This window comes from Oryzias latipes, chromosome 12, assembly GCF_053564925.1.
Source record: "Oryzias latipes strain Hd-rR chromosome 12, Olatipes_Hd-rR_3.1".
NCBI classification, from domain to species: Eukaryota; Metazoa; Chordata; class Actinopteri; order Beloniformes; family Adrianichthyidae; genus Oryzias; species Oryzias latipes.
In genome coordinates this window covers 11,936,991-11,952,390 of record NC_136248.1, presented here as the reverse complement: position 1 = coordinate 11,952,390, position 15,400 = coordinate 11,936,991, and the positions used below count along the sequence as shown (strand labels likewise).

At 40.2% G+C, this 15,400-nt stretch overlaps 1 protein-coding gene and 2 long non-coding RNA genes across 3 annotated transcripts in view; 2 read left to right on the top strand and 1 right to left on the bottom strand.

Moving 5' to 3' along the window:
* The window catches only part of musk (muscle, skeletal, receptor tyrosine kinase), a 61,700-nt gene that overhangs the window by 26,810 nt on the left and 19,490 nt on the right, over positions 1–15,400 (top strand). Inside the window, exons 7-10 of the mRNA XM_011481962.4 lie at positions 10,586–10,745; positions 11,161–11,167; positions 14,709–14,972; positions 15,115–15,296. Coding sequence (XP_011480264.1) covers positions 10,586–10,745; positions 11,161–11,167; positions 14,709–14,972; positions 15,115–15,296 — 613 coding nt within the window. The remainder of the gene's footprint in view (positions 1–10,585; positions 10,746–11,160; positions 11,168–14,708; positions 14,973–15,114; positions 15,297–15,400) is intronic.
* LOC144996535 (uncharacterized) lies at positions 2,780–7,178 on the bottom strand. Its single transcript, XR_013659452.1, has 2 exons — positions 6,739–7,178; positions 2,780–6,432 (listed from the first exon to the last, which is right to left on the bottom strand). It is a non-coding gene; the product is annotated as an uncharacterized LOC144996535 (long non-coding RNA).
* LOC144996534 (uncharacterized) lies at positions 4,036–6,580 on the top strand. The gene is made up of 3 exons (XR_013659451.1): positions 4,036–5,519; positions 5,649–5,745; positions 5,917–6,580. It is a non-coding gene; the product is annotated as an uncharacterized LOC144996534 (long non-coding RNA).

Below are 15,400 nucleotides of genomic sequence, written 5' to 3'. Positions count from 1 at the left end.
ATTGACTTTGAAGTAGCTCTTATCTGGCAAAGTAACAGATTTTCTCCTCTTTTGAGTGGGTGGATACCCTTTGCAAAACTCAGTGAGTGGCCGAACAATGAGGGAGTAATTTTTATAAATCTGCGGTAGTATCCACAAAACCCCAGAAAAGACTGCAGGGAAGGAAGATCACATGGTTGTTTCCACCGTGTCACAGCTTCCACTTTGGCTGGGTCTGTTGAAATGCCCCGCTCAGACACAATGTGCCCCACATAGGTGACTTGTGGGCGGCAGAACTGGCACTTGTCCAGAGACAGCTTGAGCCCAGCCTCTTCTAGACGAGTGATGACCTTGATGAGCCTTTGCTCGTGTTCCTCTAGAGTCTTGCCGAACACAATGAGATCATCCAAGTAGACGATGACCTCGAGCATGTGCATGTCTCCGACTGCCTTTTCCATCAGTCTTTGAAATTTCGCAGGAGCCCCTGTGATCCCCTGCGGCATCCGCTCAAACTGGAAAAATCCTAGAGGACAGATGAAGGCGGTTTTCTCTTTGTCCTCTTCAGCCATTGGGATTTGATAGTATCCGCTGCAAAGATCCAACACTGAAAACCACTTGCTGCCTGACAGACAGTCAAGAGCATCATCAATACGTGGAACAGTATACTGATCAGGTATAGTTCTGCGGTTTAAAGTGCGATAGTCGACACACATGCAAATTTGACCATTCTTTTTACGAGCCAGTACAATCGGGGAAGCGTATGGACTTCTCGACTCTTATGATCCCAGCAGCCAGTAAACCCTGCAGGTGCCGCCTGAGATCGTCCAAATCAGCTGGAGCAATGCGTCTTGACCTCTCTCTGAAAGGAGTGTCATCGCTTAGACGGATACGATGGTTGACCCCCTTTGCTAAACCAACATCCCACTCTTCAGTAGAGAACACATTGGCATGCTTGGCTAGCTTCTGGCTGAGTCTCTCTCTCCACTCTTTTTTTATTGGAGAATCACCAAAGTCAAATAGAGAAGGGTCAATAGTTGGAATGGTTTCCACTCTGGAGCTTGGTGAATCGGTCACCATGTCAGCAACATGTAGGTGAGCAATTACTGTGCCCATTGGAATGGCTGTTTGCTTCAAGGATTCATTACGAAGGAGCACCAAGAACTGATTAGGGTCCAACTTCTTGGAGAACAAGACTGTAGGCTGGACCAGCACACTTGATGGTAGAGCAGGTGAGTGGGCCCTTCAGTAATGAGGATGCTGTCTCCGATGTCTCATTTCTGTTTGACTTTACAAATTATGACTTGTTCAGTGCCAGGAGGAATAATGAGGGGACCTGGTCCAGACCACTTAACTTCAGCTACAGGCAAATTGTCAATGCCAGTTTTGTATGTAGCTGTAGGGACAGGTAAATGGCTTTTCTCTTGCACCTGAACTTTTACTGAGTATACTTTCTCAGTGTCTCCCAGCTTCAAAGGTTGGAAACCCTGAACGTTTGTGCCGATCAAGACAGGAATTGTCTCAGAGCAACGTGGATCAGGACACACCAAGGCCAGGACAGGAACAGAGTTAACTTTTTTGGACTTCAACTTTTTTGGCAGTTCCAAGTCAACTTGAATGTAGCCTTTGTAAGGGTAACTGCTCTCTGACTCACTCAGTCCCCAGATGGCTAAACCAGTTAGAGGATTAAGTGGGATATCACGCAGGTGTTTCGTGTACCAGCTGTCGAAAATGATGTTAACTTGAGAGCCACTGTCCATCAACGCAGTGCAGGGGTTGCCATTGATCTTCACTTGAACAGTGGAGGGTGGTCCCACCAGCCCACCAGGCAAGCGGCTGATTGGAGCATTTACAAAGCTTCTCCTTACACTTGCATGGGTGGTCTTTGTTCTCGTCTTTTCCTCAGATGTCTGGTTTGGTTTAGTCTTTCTCTTAGCTTGCAGTAGTTTCTTTATAACTTTCTGGTAGTTTTCGGGAGCAACACACTTATTTGCATAGTGCCCATCCTCACCACACCGATAACAGAAGAAATCACTGAAGTCTCTGGACCTTTGCTGCATAGGTCTTGCCTGCATTTCCTGTTGACACGGCTCAGGAGCATCACAGTACTTTGACTTCACTGACATTACAGAGACTTGCTTACTAAGATTTAAAACCTCTTTCTTGAGTGCTTGAATATTTTTGTCTTCAGAGCTCTCCACCACGGGAGTAACTGGTGGTAGAGCACCCGCAGAAGCAGGACTTGTCTTGGCAGAAGGTAGAGAGAGTTCACTTACTAGTGCTCGAAGCTGATGAACCTCAGCTTTCAACTTTTTCAGTTCTGAGTTTTCGGGGTCAAGCGTCAAAGATGTGTTCTTGACATAGACTGGCTTTGGTGGGAGCAGTCTGCGACGAGAAGCTTCATGTTCCTCCTCCAGACGTATTTTATTTAAGAGTTCAATAAATGTGGGAGGACTGTCTCTACGATCTCTTAATCCGAGGTTTAGGATCATGAGATCTGATCTGATGGCCCCTTTGATGAGTTGATCCAGACGTGCTTTGTCTGCTGCTGATGGAGGGAGTCCGCCCCTTTTCACCACTTTGTTGAGAACTCTTTCGAGGCGTCTCAGAAACTCGGAGAGTCTCTCATTAGGATGTTGACACAACATTCTAAAGGCAAAATATAGATCTTCACCACTTTCAGGGGTGCCAAACGCGGTCTCAAGAATGTCAACGTAGTCGCTAGAAGTTGCAGCTGGGTTGTTGAAACGTACAGCCTGCAGTATTTCAAGCGCAGGACCCTTTACACTTTCCATGATCTTCATTTTCTTTTCTCTTTCTGGACGCTCACTTTCTTCAATCATGAGTCTGGCTTGTTCAACCCAGTTCTCCAACTGTTCTTCTCCAGTAGGTGTGGGTATAACCCCTGAAAATATGCGCAGTCTTCTATACATGTTGTTGTCATTATTTGCAGGTTTATTTGTCATTGCAGAATATCCCCCACAGCCCTGATGATCGCTTCAGGAGTAGATGCTTGCAGTGGTGACTGAAAACTGGAAGCAGATTGTGGCTCTGTCTGACCATCTCCGACTAGGTGACTTTGTAATTCTTCCTCAAGCTCAGAGGGTCCAAAGATTCTCCATGCCGCATCAGACCCCTCGGACATGACATCAAGTGGAATAGCTGCTGTGTTCACTTTCTCTTTGCACTCACATAGCACAGTTAAACTTTGGGACTGAGGGTCATATATTCTCCCTCTCACTTGGACTCTTCCAAGGGCTTTGATAGTCTGTAGCGTTTCTTCAATGAAACCCACATCCACTTCTGGAGGTACATCTTTAACCAGCAGGGCTTTCATTGGATCCAGGCCTTCTCCAACACACCAGTTCTTCAACTGAGCCATCCCCAGGTTGTGCGTGTCACTTGTTAGAATAAATTTGGTAGGCGTTAATATTAATTCAGCTTTAATATGCTAAATTCAAAGTTTCAATCAAGATTTTTTTTTTTTAAATTGATTGTACACAACAGGTTTTTTATTTTTTATTTATTGGACAAATATTTAGATCTCTGGGTCAATATTAATGTTAAAACTACTTACAAGTTAATTTTAATCCAGTTATGGACTAAAGCAAAAAAGTATCCCAGCAGTGCCTCCAATTTTATGTAACACCCGTGGAGCCCTCCTGTTAGTTTAGAGTAGAAGGGTGGGTGCTTGGGTTCGAACAATGTCCAGGTGGATACCAGAAAAACTGCACCTGATAAATCAAAGCGTGTCTCCTAATAAGAAAATAAAGAGACTCCAGAGATCTTTCAATATTTAGCCAAATTTTGTAAAGGCTTTGTTTAATAAATTATAATAATTTGGTAAATAAAATATAAATTGATACCCCAACAAAAAATATAAACCACTCCAATTAAGTGAAAAATGTATAAAATTAAATTACACCAGTTACCCTAAAATATACTCAAAATGTCCCCTTTTGGCCTAATCTAAACAAAGGTAAACACTTGTTTTCAACTCAATTTACAAAATAAATGTCACAAAATAAAAGTTTCCCAGATATTACTACTGTTTAGTTAAAGTCACTGTATACCTTTAACAACTGTGGAACATTAACAGTTTTACCCGTTTGAAACCTTTTCACACACACACACAGTTCAGTTTACTCACGGTACCGGCACCTCAAAAGCAAAAGAACAAAAACGTTGCAGGCCTGTTGCTTCTCTTGCAAAACATTGAGTGCGTTGAAATTCACCAGTTGGATCCAAGGATAACAGAAAACACGACTACTTCGCCTCAATATGATCCATCGTGATGCACACTAGCTTAGCAGCCTCCGCTCCCGACTCCCGCGCCGTCTTCTCCGACCCAGACAACGGCTCGCTCGCTTCCAGCTCACCCGCCGTTCCTCGACTCAAAAGCCAAGATTTTCTTCTGAACTCTCCGTTCAAATATCTTCGTTTGTGTCCCGGTTTTTTGTCTCTCCGAAAACTCAGGCTTCTCTCCCGCAGATCTGGAGGGAAAAAATCCTTCGCCGTCCACCTTCTCGAACTTTCTCCGCTTCTTCTCCTCCGTTCTTCTTTCCTCCTTGACCCCGCCCCCTCACGTCTCCAGAGCCAATCACAATTGGCTAAAACGAGGGACTTATAAATGAACCAATAGACCTTTTTCGCAAATACCGGAAATACGTCATCAACGTGTAAACCTAGTTCCGGTTTGTGCTTCGCTGGCGGAGGAATGGCAGAGCCTAGTGTGTTTTTAAAGAGCTTGAGTTGTGTTCCGAAGTTCACCAGCACCGATGTGATGAAGAGTGTGAAGATGCATTCGTCCACTAAAGGAAACAAAGTTAAGGGATATAATTTCCTCCACGAAGAGTTTATCCACCATTACCAAGGTAAGCTTCAGCTAGCTTAGCCATAGCCGCATCACCGGTAACTCTGTTTATGTCAACTGTAAATCTTGGCGTTATTAATTTGTAATATAAGGCATAACACATCGCAGTGAATATGTTGTGTGTATGTTTAAGTGAAAAGGCATGAGATTAACATAACACCCAAAAATTTGGTGAAGCTGTAAATAAGAAATGCTAAGGTGCCCGGATGCGCGTTCATTCTTTTTTCTGCGGTTGCGGCACTTTCTTCACTTACTATTAGTATTATTTTTCTGAAACTAGGGTGACCACACGTCCTCTTTTCCTGGACATGTCCTCTTTTTTGATACTTATATAATAAAATAACATTGAACATAGATGAAATGTAATCATATTTGCTCTATGTACGCAGCTCTGCACACCAATTACTCTCGATGCTCCTCTTTTGATGTAGCAACATAAGTATGTCTTAATTTCAACCTATTTAATTTATTGTGTCTAGATATCACTGGATGCAGAATGTGCCAACCTGAAAGCTTTCTTCTGCAGTTGTGTGGCTGCTAAAGGATTCTGCAATCACTTAGTTGCCATCCTGTTCCAGACCGCACATTATTCACAGCTGGTTTGCAGGCTGCTCCACCCACCCTGGCCTGCACGAGTGGCTTGCAAAGATGGCACAGACCTAGAACACAGGTGGGTTTGTGATAAAATTGTCATTAGGATTTTAGAACGGATGTGTATCCATAACAACTGTAAATTATTATAAAAACACCCCCAGTAGTGACTGCAGACTGTAATTGCTTTTTGCCTTTTACTTCTAAGGGATTCCATCCTGAACCGGTTAGTGAGCTGGTGGTGCAAAAGCCCAAAACAGTTGGCAGGGACGGTCTGAGGTCCACACTGTACAAGGCATATACAGGTGATTCATTTAACTTTTTGTTGCTTTGTGAGCAAGTTAAGTTGTTTTTTCTAATCTTATGACTAACCAAATTATGGTTACAGCAGATATAATGAATTAAATTTAAATGTAGTTATGCACTTATGTCTAACTTTTGTGTGTGACCAATAATCTTGTGTTTCTCTTGTGTAGGACCACAGCCAGATCCATATCTGATGGCATCTGGAAGCAGATTATGCCAGGTCCAGCCCCAACCTCTCATGTCTGTGTTTGGGGTTTCTGAGATGGAATGAAAGAGAACTTGGATATATATTATTATGGCAAATGCATGAATGCATACCTTAAATTACACTTATCTTGTCTTTAACAATCAGTTGAGCCTTCTGCCTTACTGTTAATGATCTGTAATGTTATTTTTATTGTAAATGTTTGATGTTATTTGTGTTGTGAATAATCAGTTGTTACGCATACCAAAAAATTAAATGAGGCACAATTTTGACCAAAATTGTTTTATTTGTTCATCTAATTTTTTTTGTGAAGTCAAAGTCACATTTCAACAGAAAAATATAAAGAATATAACAATTATATTTAATTAGATTTTAAGAATATGTGGGAACACTAACTGTCCGCCATGACATCGTCTCCTGGCTGCAGCAAAGGAACTTGGCTTCTAAGTCATGGATGTATCCAAAGCCTCATCCAGAGCACCTGGAAAGATAAAGAAATTAAAAACCAGTCTTAACATATTTTTGCTACCTTTCAACACAACACAGTAATCATGTTTTGAAAAGTATGTTAACTATTTAAGTACAAATATGTTTCATTTATTTATTTTTTTGTTAAGGAAAATACAAAATGACAAAATACTCAATTAATTAAATACATGTAATTAAAATAGATGAGAGCGTGAACAGCTTTTATTATAAATATTAATTTGTTCAGGTAGAAAATGCATTTATCCAATAACGGTACACATAGTTGACTAACTTTAACCAAACACATGAACAACCTTACCTGCAGGTGGGTGTGTCACGTAGTTGTGATCCATTTACTGCCTTAGCTTAGCCACCATGTTGCTATCTTCACAGCACAGCTGCATAGACTGGCGTTTGAGGTTCTGTCATATACTGACTCCCTTCTCAAAGGAGCAGTTAAGTTTTTCCAAGGGAAAATACTCGGGACGACACCACTCTTCAGGCGACGAACGGCGCAGCCGCACCACAATCCGGAGCGAAGTTAGTGAGTGCCGCCAGCAGACGGTGCTACCTGTGTTTACATTAAAACTATGCCCTTCCTCTCTTCGGATCGCCTATATCCATTTGGGTTTCAGGTCTGGATCAATAGGAAAATAATGAAATGAAAGGCCGGGCTGTTTTTGGTTGGAAGACGAACAGCCTGGAACACAACAGAAACTGCAACTCTTCGACTCTGCCATTCTTCATATGTGCCGCTATGCTAACAGGAAGTTGTTTTACATGTCATTGACGTATTTCCGGTCGAAAAATGCGGAAGTGTGAAAAAGGTCTATAATCAAAATCATACAAGGAAATAAACTAAATGAGATTACACCTTTTTTTTCTTCTTTTCCTTTACCATTTAAAAACAATATAAACCCAAACCCTATTATTTACTCAAAATAATAGTTACATCCATACCAGAAAAATAATCTTTCACTTTATTTATTTATTTATTTTAAATAAAATTACCACCGGGTTACACAAGTTACTGCAGATTAGGTTTAAGATTGCCAATGGCTATAATACCAACATTATATTTTAGTCATAGAACATTTTTAACGCGTTGTAGGTGTTTTATACTTTCTTATTAACAAGTTTTCTTTGTACAAACATAACAGTACCTTTAAATGGAGAATATTTACTTTGTCCTCAGTATAAAACAAAACAATTCAAAACAATGAAAAAGTTTAGGTTTAGGAAAACTAGTTCATGGACACACTAAATACTTGACAGAAAAAAAAAACTTTTCAGTTTGGTAACTCATGTACATTCAACCATCATTGAGGAACATTAAAGATAACATAGGGCATAAAAAAGAACAAATACAAAAGACAAAATACAAATACAAACAAATACAGCATGTAGCAATGTTGTGTGACTGTGGAAAGTTGTGTCCCAGCTAAAACGTCAGGGGTTTGATTCCTGGCAACCACAGCCACAGTATCAGGAATTGGTGGTGTAGAACCCAAAATACAGGAGACTGGGCTCAGTGACAGAAACTTAAATATTTCATAAATGAACTCAAACATGACCAGAAACTGATCTCAGACCCATCTTTCCAGGTGGTCTCGTTTTTTCCCCAATCGGACTGAGCTTCAGTTCGCTCTGAGTTTCCTCAGTCTGACTGTTCACAATCTATAGTTCATAAACACTTATCATCGTACCTTCATAGCTGTGGCCTCCTTAGTAACTGCCTTCCAGCATGCCTCCGCTGTACCAAAGTAGCAAGTAAAAAGTGTTGTACCTTATGTCAATACAGACATTCAAAATTGGTCAGCGAAATATAAAGTTTGAGTAAGTGAACTATCCCAACAAGGATTGCAAATCGCAGGACTCTGTCATTGCTTTGCCTCGACTTTGTAATTCTGACTGAAGAGAGATCTTTAGTCACAGGCTTTTGTTTATAAGCTTTGGTTTGAAACACAAATGTCTTGTTGAGAAGCAGTCTGAATTCAGACAAAGCGCAAGGTTTAGGTCTCAAAACCTACAGACTTTTCCCCTCCTAATACACCGTAAATGTTCTCGGATTAAGCAGCATGACTGCTCCCACATTGTTAGGACGCAGTACAAAAAGGCTTTGAGGACAATTGACAAAAAAGTACCATTCACTTTGTGAACCATTCACCCACCTTGAACAACACGTATCATTTCTTACGTGCACTTAATTAATTGTTCTGGGCCACAATCACACGTCCATTCACACCTAGGGGCAATTTATAGTCACAAGTGCCTGGAGAGAAACCCATGCATGCATGGGGAGAAGATGCAAACCCCACACAGTCCCAGCTGGGACTTGAACTGGGCCTTTTTGCTTTGAGGCAAGAGCGCTAACCACTGTGCCTTTTATTGTCATGTTTTCTGATTAATTTGTTCTCTATGAAAGCCTGGCGAACTGTCCAGTGTATACCACACTGTTGCCCTTCAGTAGCTGGTTTGACTCCATCATCCCCATGATCCCAACCAGGAATAAAGCAGGTTCAGAAAATGGATGGTTGGATGGGTGAAGTGTCCTCAACTGCACAAGCTGATTTTACAAATGTTTTCTGCATTTTAGGAAAACTACAATAAAGGTTCCTCACAATATGCCTTTTGTTCAGATTTTCACAATATGGAGGTTTCAATATGGCGCAAATGGAAACATTCTAGGTTAAGGGTGTCCAAACTTTTCCGGGCCATGCGGCACCCCCAACCAACCCAGGCGCTCAAACCTGACTCCCCACCGCCAAGATATCAAGCATGATATTTTGCAGAGATTTCTGGGAAATTTCTAGGGCACTGGATTTGGGAATTGTAGATTCAGACAGCCCTACATAATAATGCACAAAGTAGTGAGGAATTCAAACACAACCCTTGTGTACAAGCCAGAATAAATCCTTCTATAAACTCTTCATTTCCTAGAAGAAAGTTTATGCAGAACAACATAATTTACAAATCATCAGACAATGAGCTTTTGCTCGTTTTGCCTAATTTGTGAGCCTACTTACAGAACATTAATGTGCTTTAAACTTCAATGTCAGATTGGATCTTCTTTGTTCAAATCACCAATCGTGGTGATGGGGTTGAAGCGAATGTCTCAGATTGAGCTGATAATACACATTAGCTGTCACGATAATAAAGCTGACAATGCTGCCAAAGAAAAACTGCTCACGATCAAAATTCATTGATTGATTTTAAGTGTTGCTCTGAACAGAAAAACAAGTAAAAATTTCCTGAATGCTGTTGCCATCAACTCACATCACATGTCTTGGTCTGGGTCGTAGGGTGATTATCTCAGATGGGATTACAACCCCTTTAAATGTGTACTTTATATGTGTGTGATTATGATTAAAAAGACTTTGGCATCAGATTTTTTTGGCAGCTGTTTTAGTCAATATATTTTAGTGGGTAGGAGTGAGCTTGTCCTAAAGACAGGTGGTGACAATTACAAAGTCTTCGTTTTTCCTCATCTGAGCTGGCATCTGGCTCAAAAGTGTATGGCAGGATAGCTCCAATATTGCTCACCATTTTTGTTGCACCAGTAGTGTTAGGTTGGGGTTGTGAGGGGTTGTAAGCAAGCAGGAGAGAGTTTAATGCCAAATGGGAACAGGCTTGCGCCGTGCCAACACCTTGCACCCACAAATGAGAAGCGCATTTATAAAGAACTTCTGCTGCTCTAAAGAAAATATGTCCTAGAAAAGATCACAAGTTTTTTTTATTTTGCCTAAAAAAGGCATAATGATATTGTTAATACCTCTGGGGACCATTTTAGCAAAAAGCAGTCAATTGAAGTGTACTACAAATGTACTGTACTTAATCTATATTAAAAGTGACGCAGTTTACTTAAAGTTTACTTTTTATTTACTGTGCTATCTATATATTAACGTAAAATGTTCCAGATTAGTCTAAAGAAGTATTCAGTTAGCACACTTCATACACCACATACATGATCTGTAGTATACTTGCTATATTTATACTCAAGTATACTTAACAAAATAAACTTCAGTTGTATTACTTTTTGCTAAGGGTGTCTTTTAACATTTGAATGTATTGATGCTTTACTAAACTTTGAATTTATTGTTCCATAACTTGAATTTGCATGTGATGGAACAAAGTAATGAAGTAATTCTCTTCCTCTATTTTTCTAGATCTCAGGTGCATCGGTGGAAGAAACCATAGTGGGTGATGTCATTCTGTCTGTTCTGAAAGTGACAGTGGTGAAGCATGCTCTCTACACCTGTATGGCTTCAAACAGACACAGTGGTGGAGCCAACACGGTCAAAGCAACTGCAGGAGTCACAGTTGCAGGTATATAAAGATCTGACTAAGAAGGTAGTGTTTGTTAGTGAATGAGCTGTTTTCAGAGCCTAAACATTGTTGTTTTAGCTGTTAATTGTATTATCTCCTCTGTGTGAGTGCAGCTGTTGTCTTACTGCCATATTTGGGTGACCACCCAAAAGAAAATCCCTGATTAGAGTCGTCTTAAAACAGCAAGAATAACAAAAGATTGGGTTCTCTCTCACTCACACATATTTATAAGGACCTGACCACACACACTTCCAGTTTACTGGTTCGTAAGCTATGAGTTGCAGAGAGAAGCATCCTGGTGATTGTGTTTGTATAATTTTCTTTTTCTACATGTGGCCATCAACCTTCTTCTTGCCTCTACTTCTACCTGTTCTTGTCCAACCCGTGTCCTCTGGATACTGCAACTTCCCATTAGAGTGGAGGTAAGGCAAATTACCCTTATTATGGATCTGTTTTGGAACAAACACATGCGCCTGACAGTGCAAAATCTGTTCAAAATGTTAGATTTACCGAAAACTTTTTAGAATTAAATTGATAATGTACATGTAAAAGTACAAGTTATTTTTTTTCAGATTTATAAACCCTTAAAAATTGAGATTTCTTTGTAAAGTGCATAAATAAGCTTAAAGATTCGCAAAGCATATTGCACATTTTGGGATTTTAAATGTGATTGTAAAAGACAAACATATAGGAAAAATTGAGGAAAAACTAAGGAAATTGTTTTTTTGTTGGTCTCAATTTTTCTTTATCCCGGCTTTAACTTTATCTTTAGCCTTTATCAGGCTTGAAGACCCATTCCAATGAAAATAGTGTTTTTACCACATTCTTGATACATTTTCCTCATAATAAAAGACATATATAAATAATTTAAGATTAAAACTGTGCTTCTGAGTATTTTTTCATTCAAATCGCGTCAGATCAGGAGCAGATGAAAACAGGACATTTGAAAAAGCTCAGGCATGAAGCTAAAGTCTCACATTTTCAGCTCAAATTCTAAATCCTCCTCTTGCAGACAAATAGTTGTTGTTGTACGTTTTTATATTTCATCGTCTGACCTGCCATCTGGCACTAAACTTTACGGCTGGATTCCTGCAATATTGCTCGCCTATTTTTGTTACACTAACGCTAGTTTGGGCTATCAACCTGCATGTTATTGGCTGCTTTGTTGTTGTCCCTTCTTATTATTGGGGCATAACTAATCCATATATCATTCGTTTTTAAAATCAAAATTAAAAAAGAAAAAAGTGACTTCTTTATTTATTTATAAACTATTGTAAAAAAAACAAATCTTTTTTAAAAATGTTCCCTTTGATTTTAATAGAATTAACATAATAAATGTTTAAACTAATTTTCTAAGAGTTATTCTTAGACACAAGGGTGACCTTGAAGTAGTATGGTGTGCGGTTTTATTGTGAAGGCTGTGCAGCTTACGTTTTCATCTGTCAACAAAAGGAATGGACACTTTATTGTTGTTTTGCTACAGTAAAATGAAACGAGGCCGGAAAATATGTAATGGGAAATACTCCGTCACCTGTGTAAATCTTTTCAGTTTTGTTTTGCCCCTTCTGTTTTTGTTTCTTTTTTTTTTTTTTGTAGGTTATAGGTACCTTCTTTATCAAATTATAAAAGAGTTTGTAAAACTCCTTTTGGAAAAAGGCACTACAGCTGGTTTATTGGATGTGTACAGGGTTAGAAAAAATTCCCACCGCACTTGTAGTGAAGAGGCAGAATCCATATCAGGATTAGGGCTCCTTTTTAGCTTACCAACTGCAGAGGGTTTACCCTTTTTCTTTCCAGAAGTGGTAGAACACCCCGCTCAATAACATTGCCCAGCACTCTAGTTGAGCGGCTCATCAAACGACCTGTCAAACGACCAGTCAAGCAACCTGGCCTGTCATAAAGGTGATAATAAATACAAAATCTTTTCCTTTTATCAAATGAAGGCACATTCACATAACCTCCTTAGTTAACCTAATAAACAGAGGCATATGCAATTCATATTCAGGAGGAAACTACAAAAAGGCAATATCTTAGGTGCATAATCCATAGTTGTACAACATTTCCTTAATCCAAATTCAATGCCAATGATATTCAACAATTTCATTTCAATGCATTTCAAGAGGACTCACATATTTCATAATTCAACAATAATTATTTAACAAGCAGTTCACAATTTGCTCAACTGCGCTGATTCAATTCCTGGCTTCAGATAATAAACACCAATCTAATAAACTGACGTTTGTCATGAAACCGGCAAAAACAGGATTGATATGTCGGGTCTTTCAGTTAAAGCTTAGCCTGGCGCAGCGGTACGCAGCCCAGCTCCCCTATGCATGCACTCTTGTTGGCGGTTTGACATGCCTTTAAAACGTTGGACTATCAGAGTCTCATGGTATTTGCACAGTGCAAGGGAACCGGCCAAGCTACAATGCCAGATTTCAGTTAAAGCGACAGTGCAGGATTTCATTTAAAGTGAAAGCACATAATTTCATCTGGGTTACATTTACATAACCAAGGAAAATCTCATATAACCTGAGGTTTCAAAGATTCCATTACATAAAACCACATGAGTTCACTGTGGTTACCTGAAACAGTCACATTAATTTTTACAGAGCGTTCAGCAACTCAGTGCGTAACCAAACCATTTAAGGAGTAATCAGGAGCTCAACAGGAATGGAAAGTTTGGTCTCAAAGTCCTCCCCTGCTCCTGCGTGTGCCACCAAGACTTTTACAGGTGGTGATGAGGGTGGGGAAAAGGACAAAACACGACTCATCAGGTCGCTCCAATACTTAGGGCGTACCGAATAGTATGGAGGAAATGCCCGGACTGTCCATAGTACAAACATAGCCCCTCCCCCACGCACCTCCAACGCTCAGCAAGGGAGAAATGTCCTGTTTGCAGCTGTATGGCGTTACATCTCTGCCATATAGTGAAAGGCCGTAAAGACAACTGAGCGGGCGTATTCAGGAACTGAGTGAGTGAACCTTTCAACCGCGCAGGAACACGGGAATAGAGCAGCAGCAGTTCGTAAAAGTTAGAAAGATCTTCACAGATTCGGACTTCCGGCCTCAATAACTCTTCTGATAAAGGTTCAAATATGTCAGCAAGTATCTCAATCATTTTTTATTAACACAGAGAGTGAACTACATATGCATTTCAAAAGAAAAAAGATAGTTTTTTATGCCTTGTAACCCTTGTGCTGTCCTAGGCACTTTAACATTGGGAGTTGGGTCATCTAGACCCACTAGACAGTGCACTGAACCTTTTTTCTTCAATTATTTGTGAACCTCACTGGTGTCCATGGATTACATGAAATCTTTCCACTTTTATTCACCTTGTCATGATAGGAATAACACGTCAAAGTAAGGGTGGGGTCATCTAAGATAGCACAAGGGTTAATCAGAATTGTTCTCTTCAAGCTGTGAATGCAGACATGCTGCCAGCCGGCTGCAATGAAAAGCTGTCCACCCTTCGCTCCTTTTACTGGGACGCAGCGCGGGGCGAGTTACGCCCCACTTTTGGACTGTAGGACTTCAGCTTGGGCTGATGCGCCTGCTTGCACTTTTCTCTGGAGCCGCACAAGGAGGAAGTAGAATTCACAGGATAAGCTTGAGAACCTGATCTTATAACAGATGGAAAAATTCTAATTCTGTATATTTCTGTAAAAAAAAAAAATATCTCTAATTTTTTGTTTTTACATAAATGTCCTCCATGGTCTCTGCAATACACTTTTTTTCAACCCCTTATTAAAGTAGATTCAGAAATTTACCAATATCTTCTATGAGAGTTAAATTCCTATTGCTCAGAAGAACCAAAATTCTGTGATAACAACCTCAATGAATAAGAACCTTCACAGAGACAACTCAAATGTTGTTGTTTTAAGATAATATCACTTATTTGAGTATTCAAATCTGACTTTTTTTCTTGCTGATTCGGTGAAACTGTGTGTCTTCCTTTTCCAGGCTTTTTAAAAGCAGCTCTGGCTACTGCAGTGCATACCGTGGAGAGGTTTGCCAAACTGTTCTGCAAGACAATTTTCTGGTTTTCTTCAACGCCTCCCTTTCGGATCCCGAGGACATGCAGGAGTATCTTGTACAGAGCTGGTGGACAGAGCTGGAAGGACTCAGTACGCTGTGCAGCCCTGCCCTGCTCTCACTGCTGTGCCACTCCTCCTTCCCCAACTGCAATCCATCAGGGTTGGGGCCTGCTCCTAAACCAGTATGCAGGTAGCCCGCCTGACATTGTTATTGTTTCAACTTTATGTGTTACAAATTGTCCTAAATGGAACTGATGGGTTTATAAAATAGATAAATACATTTAAAAAACAGTTAAATAAACTAAACAAATAACTTTTTTTTCATAAAACAGAGAACACTGTCTGGCAGTAAAGGAGTTGTACTGCTATAAGGAGTGGTTGCTACTTGAAGGCAGCCGGTCAGTTCAGCCAGAGCTCTTTGACTCTGTCTTGGGATCACATTATCTGCCCAAATGTCAAGCTTTACCAAGTCTGCACGCAGACCCAGATGCCTGCACACATGTTCCTTTTTTAGGTAAGTTATAAACTTGAATGAGACATTCTGAAGTGTCTCTTTAAAGCATACAATTCAAGTCTGAGTTACTGTAAGATAACAAAGCTGCTTTAAGTCTTAGTGTC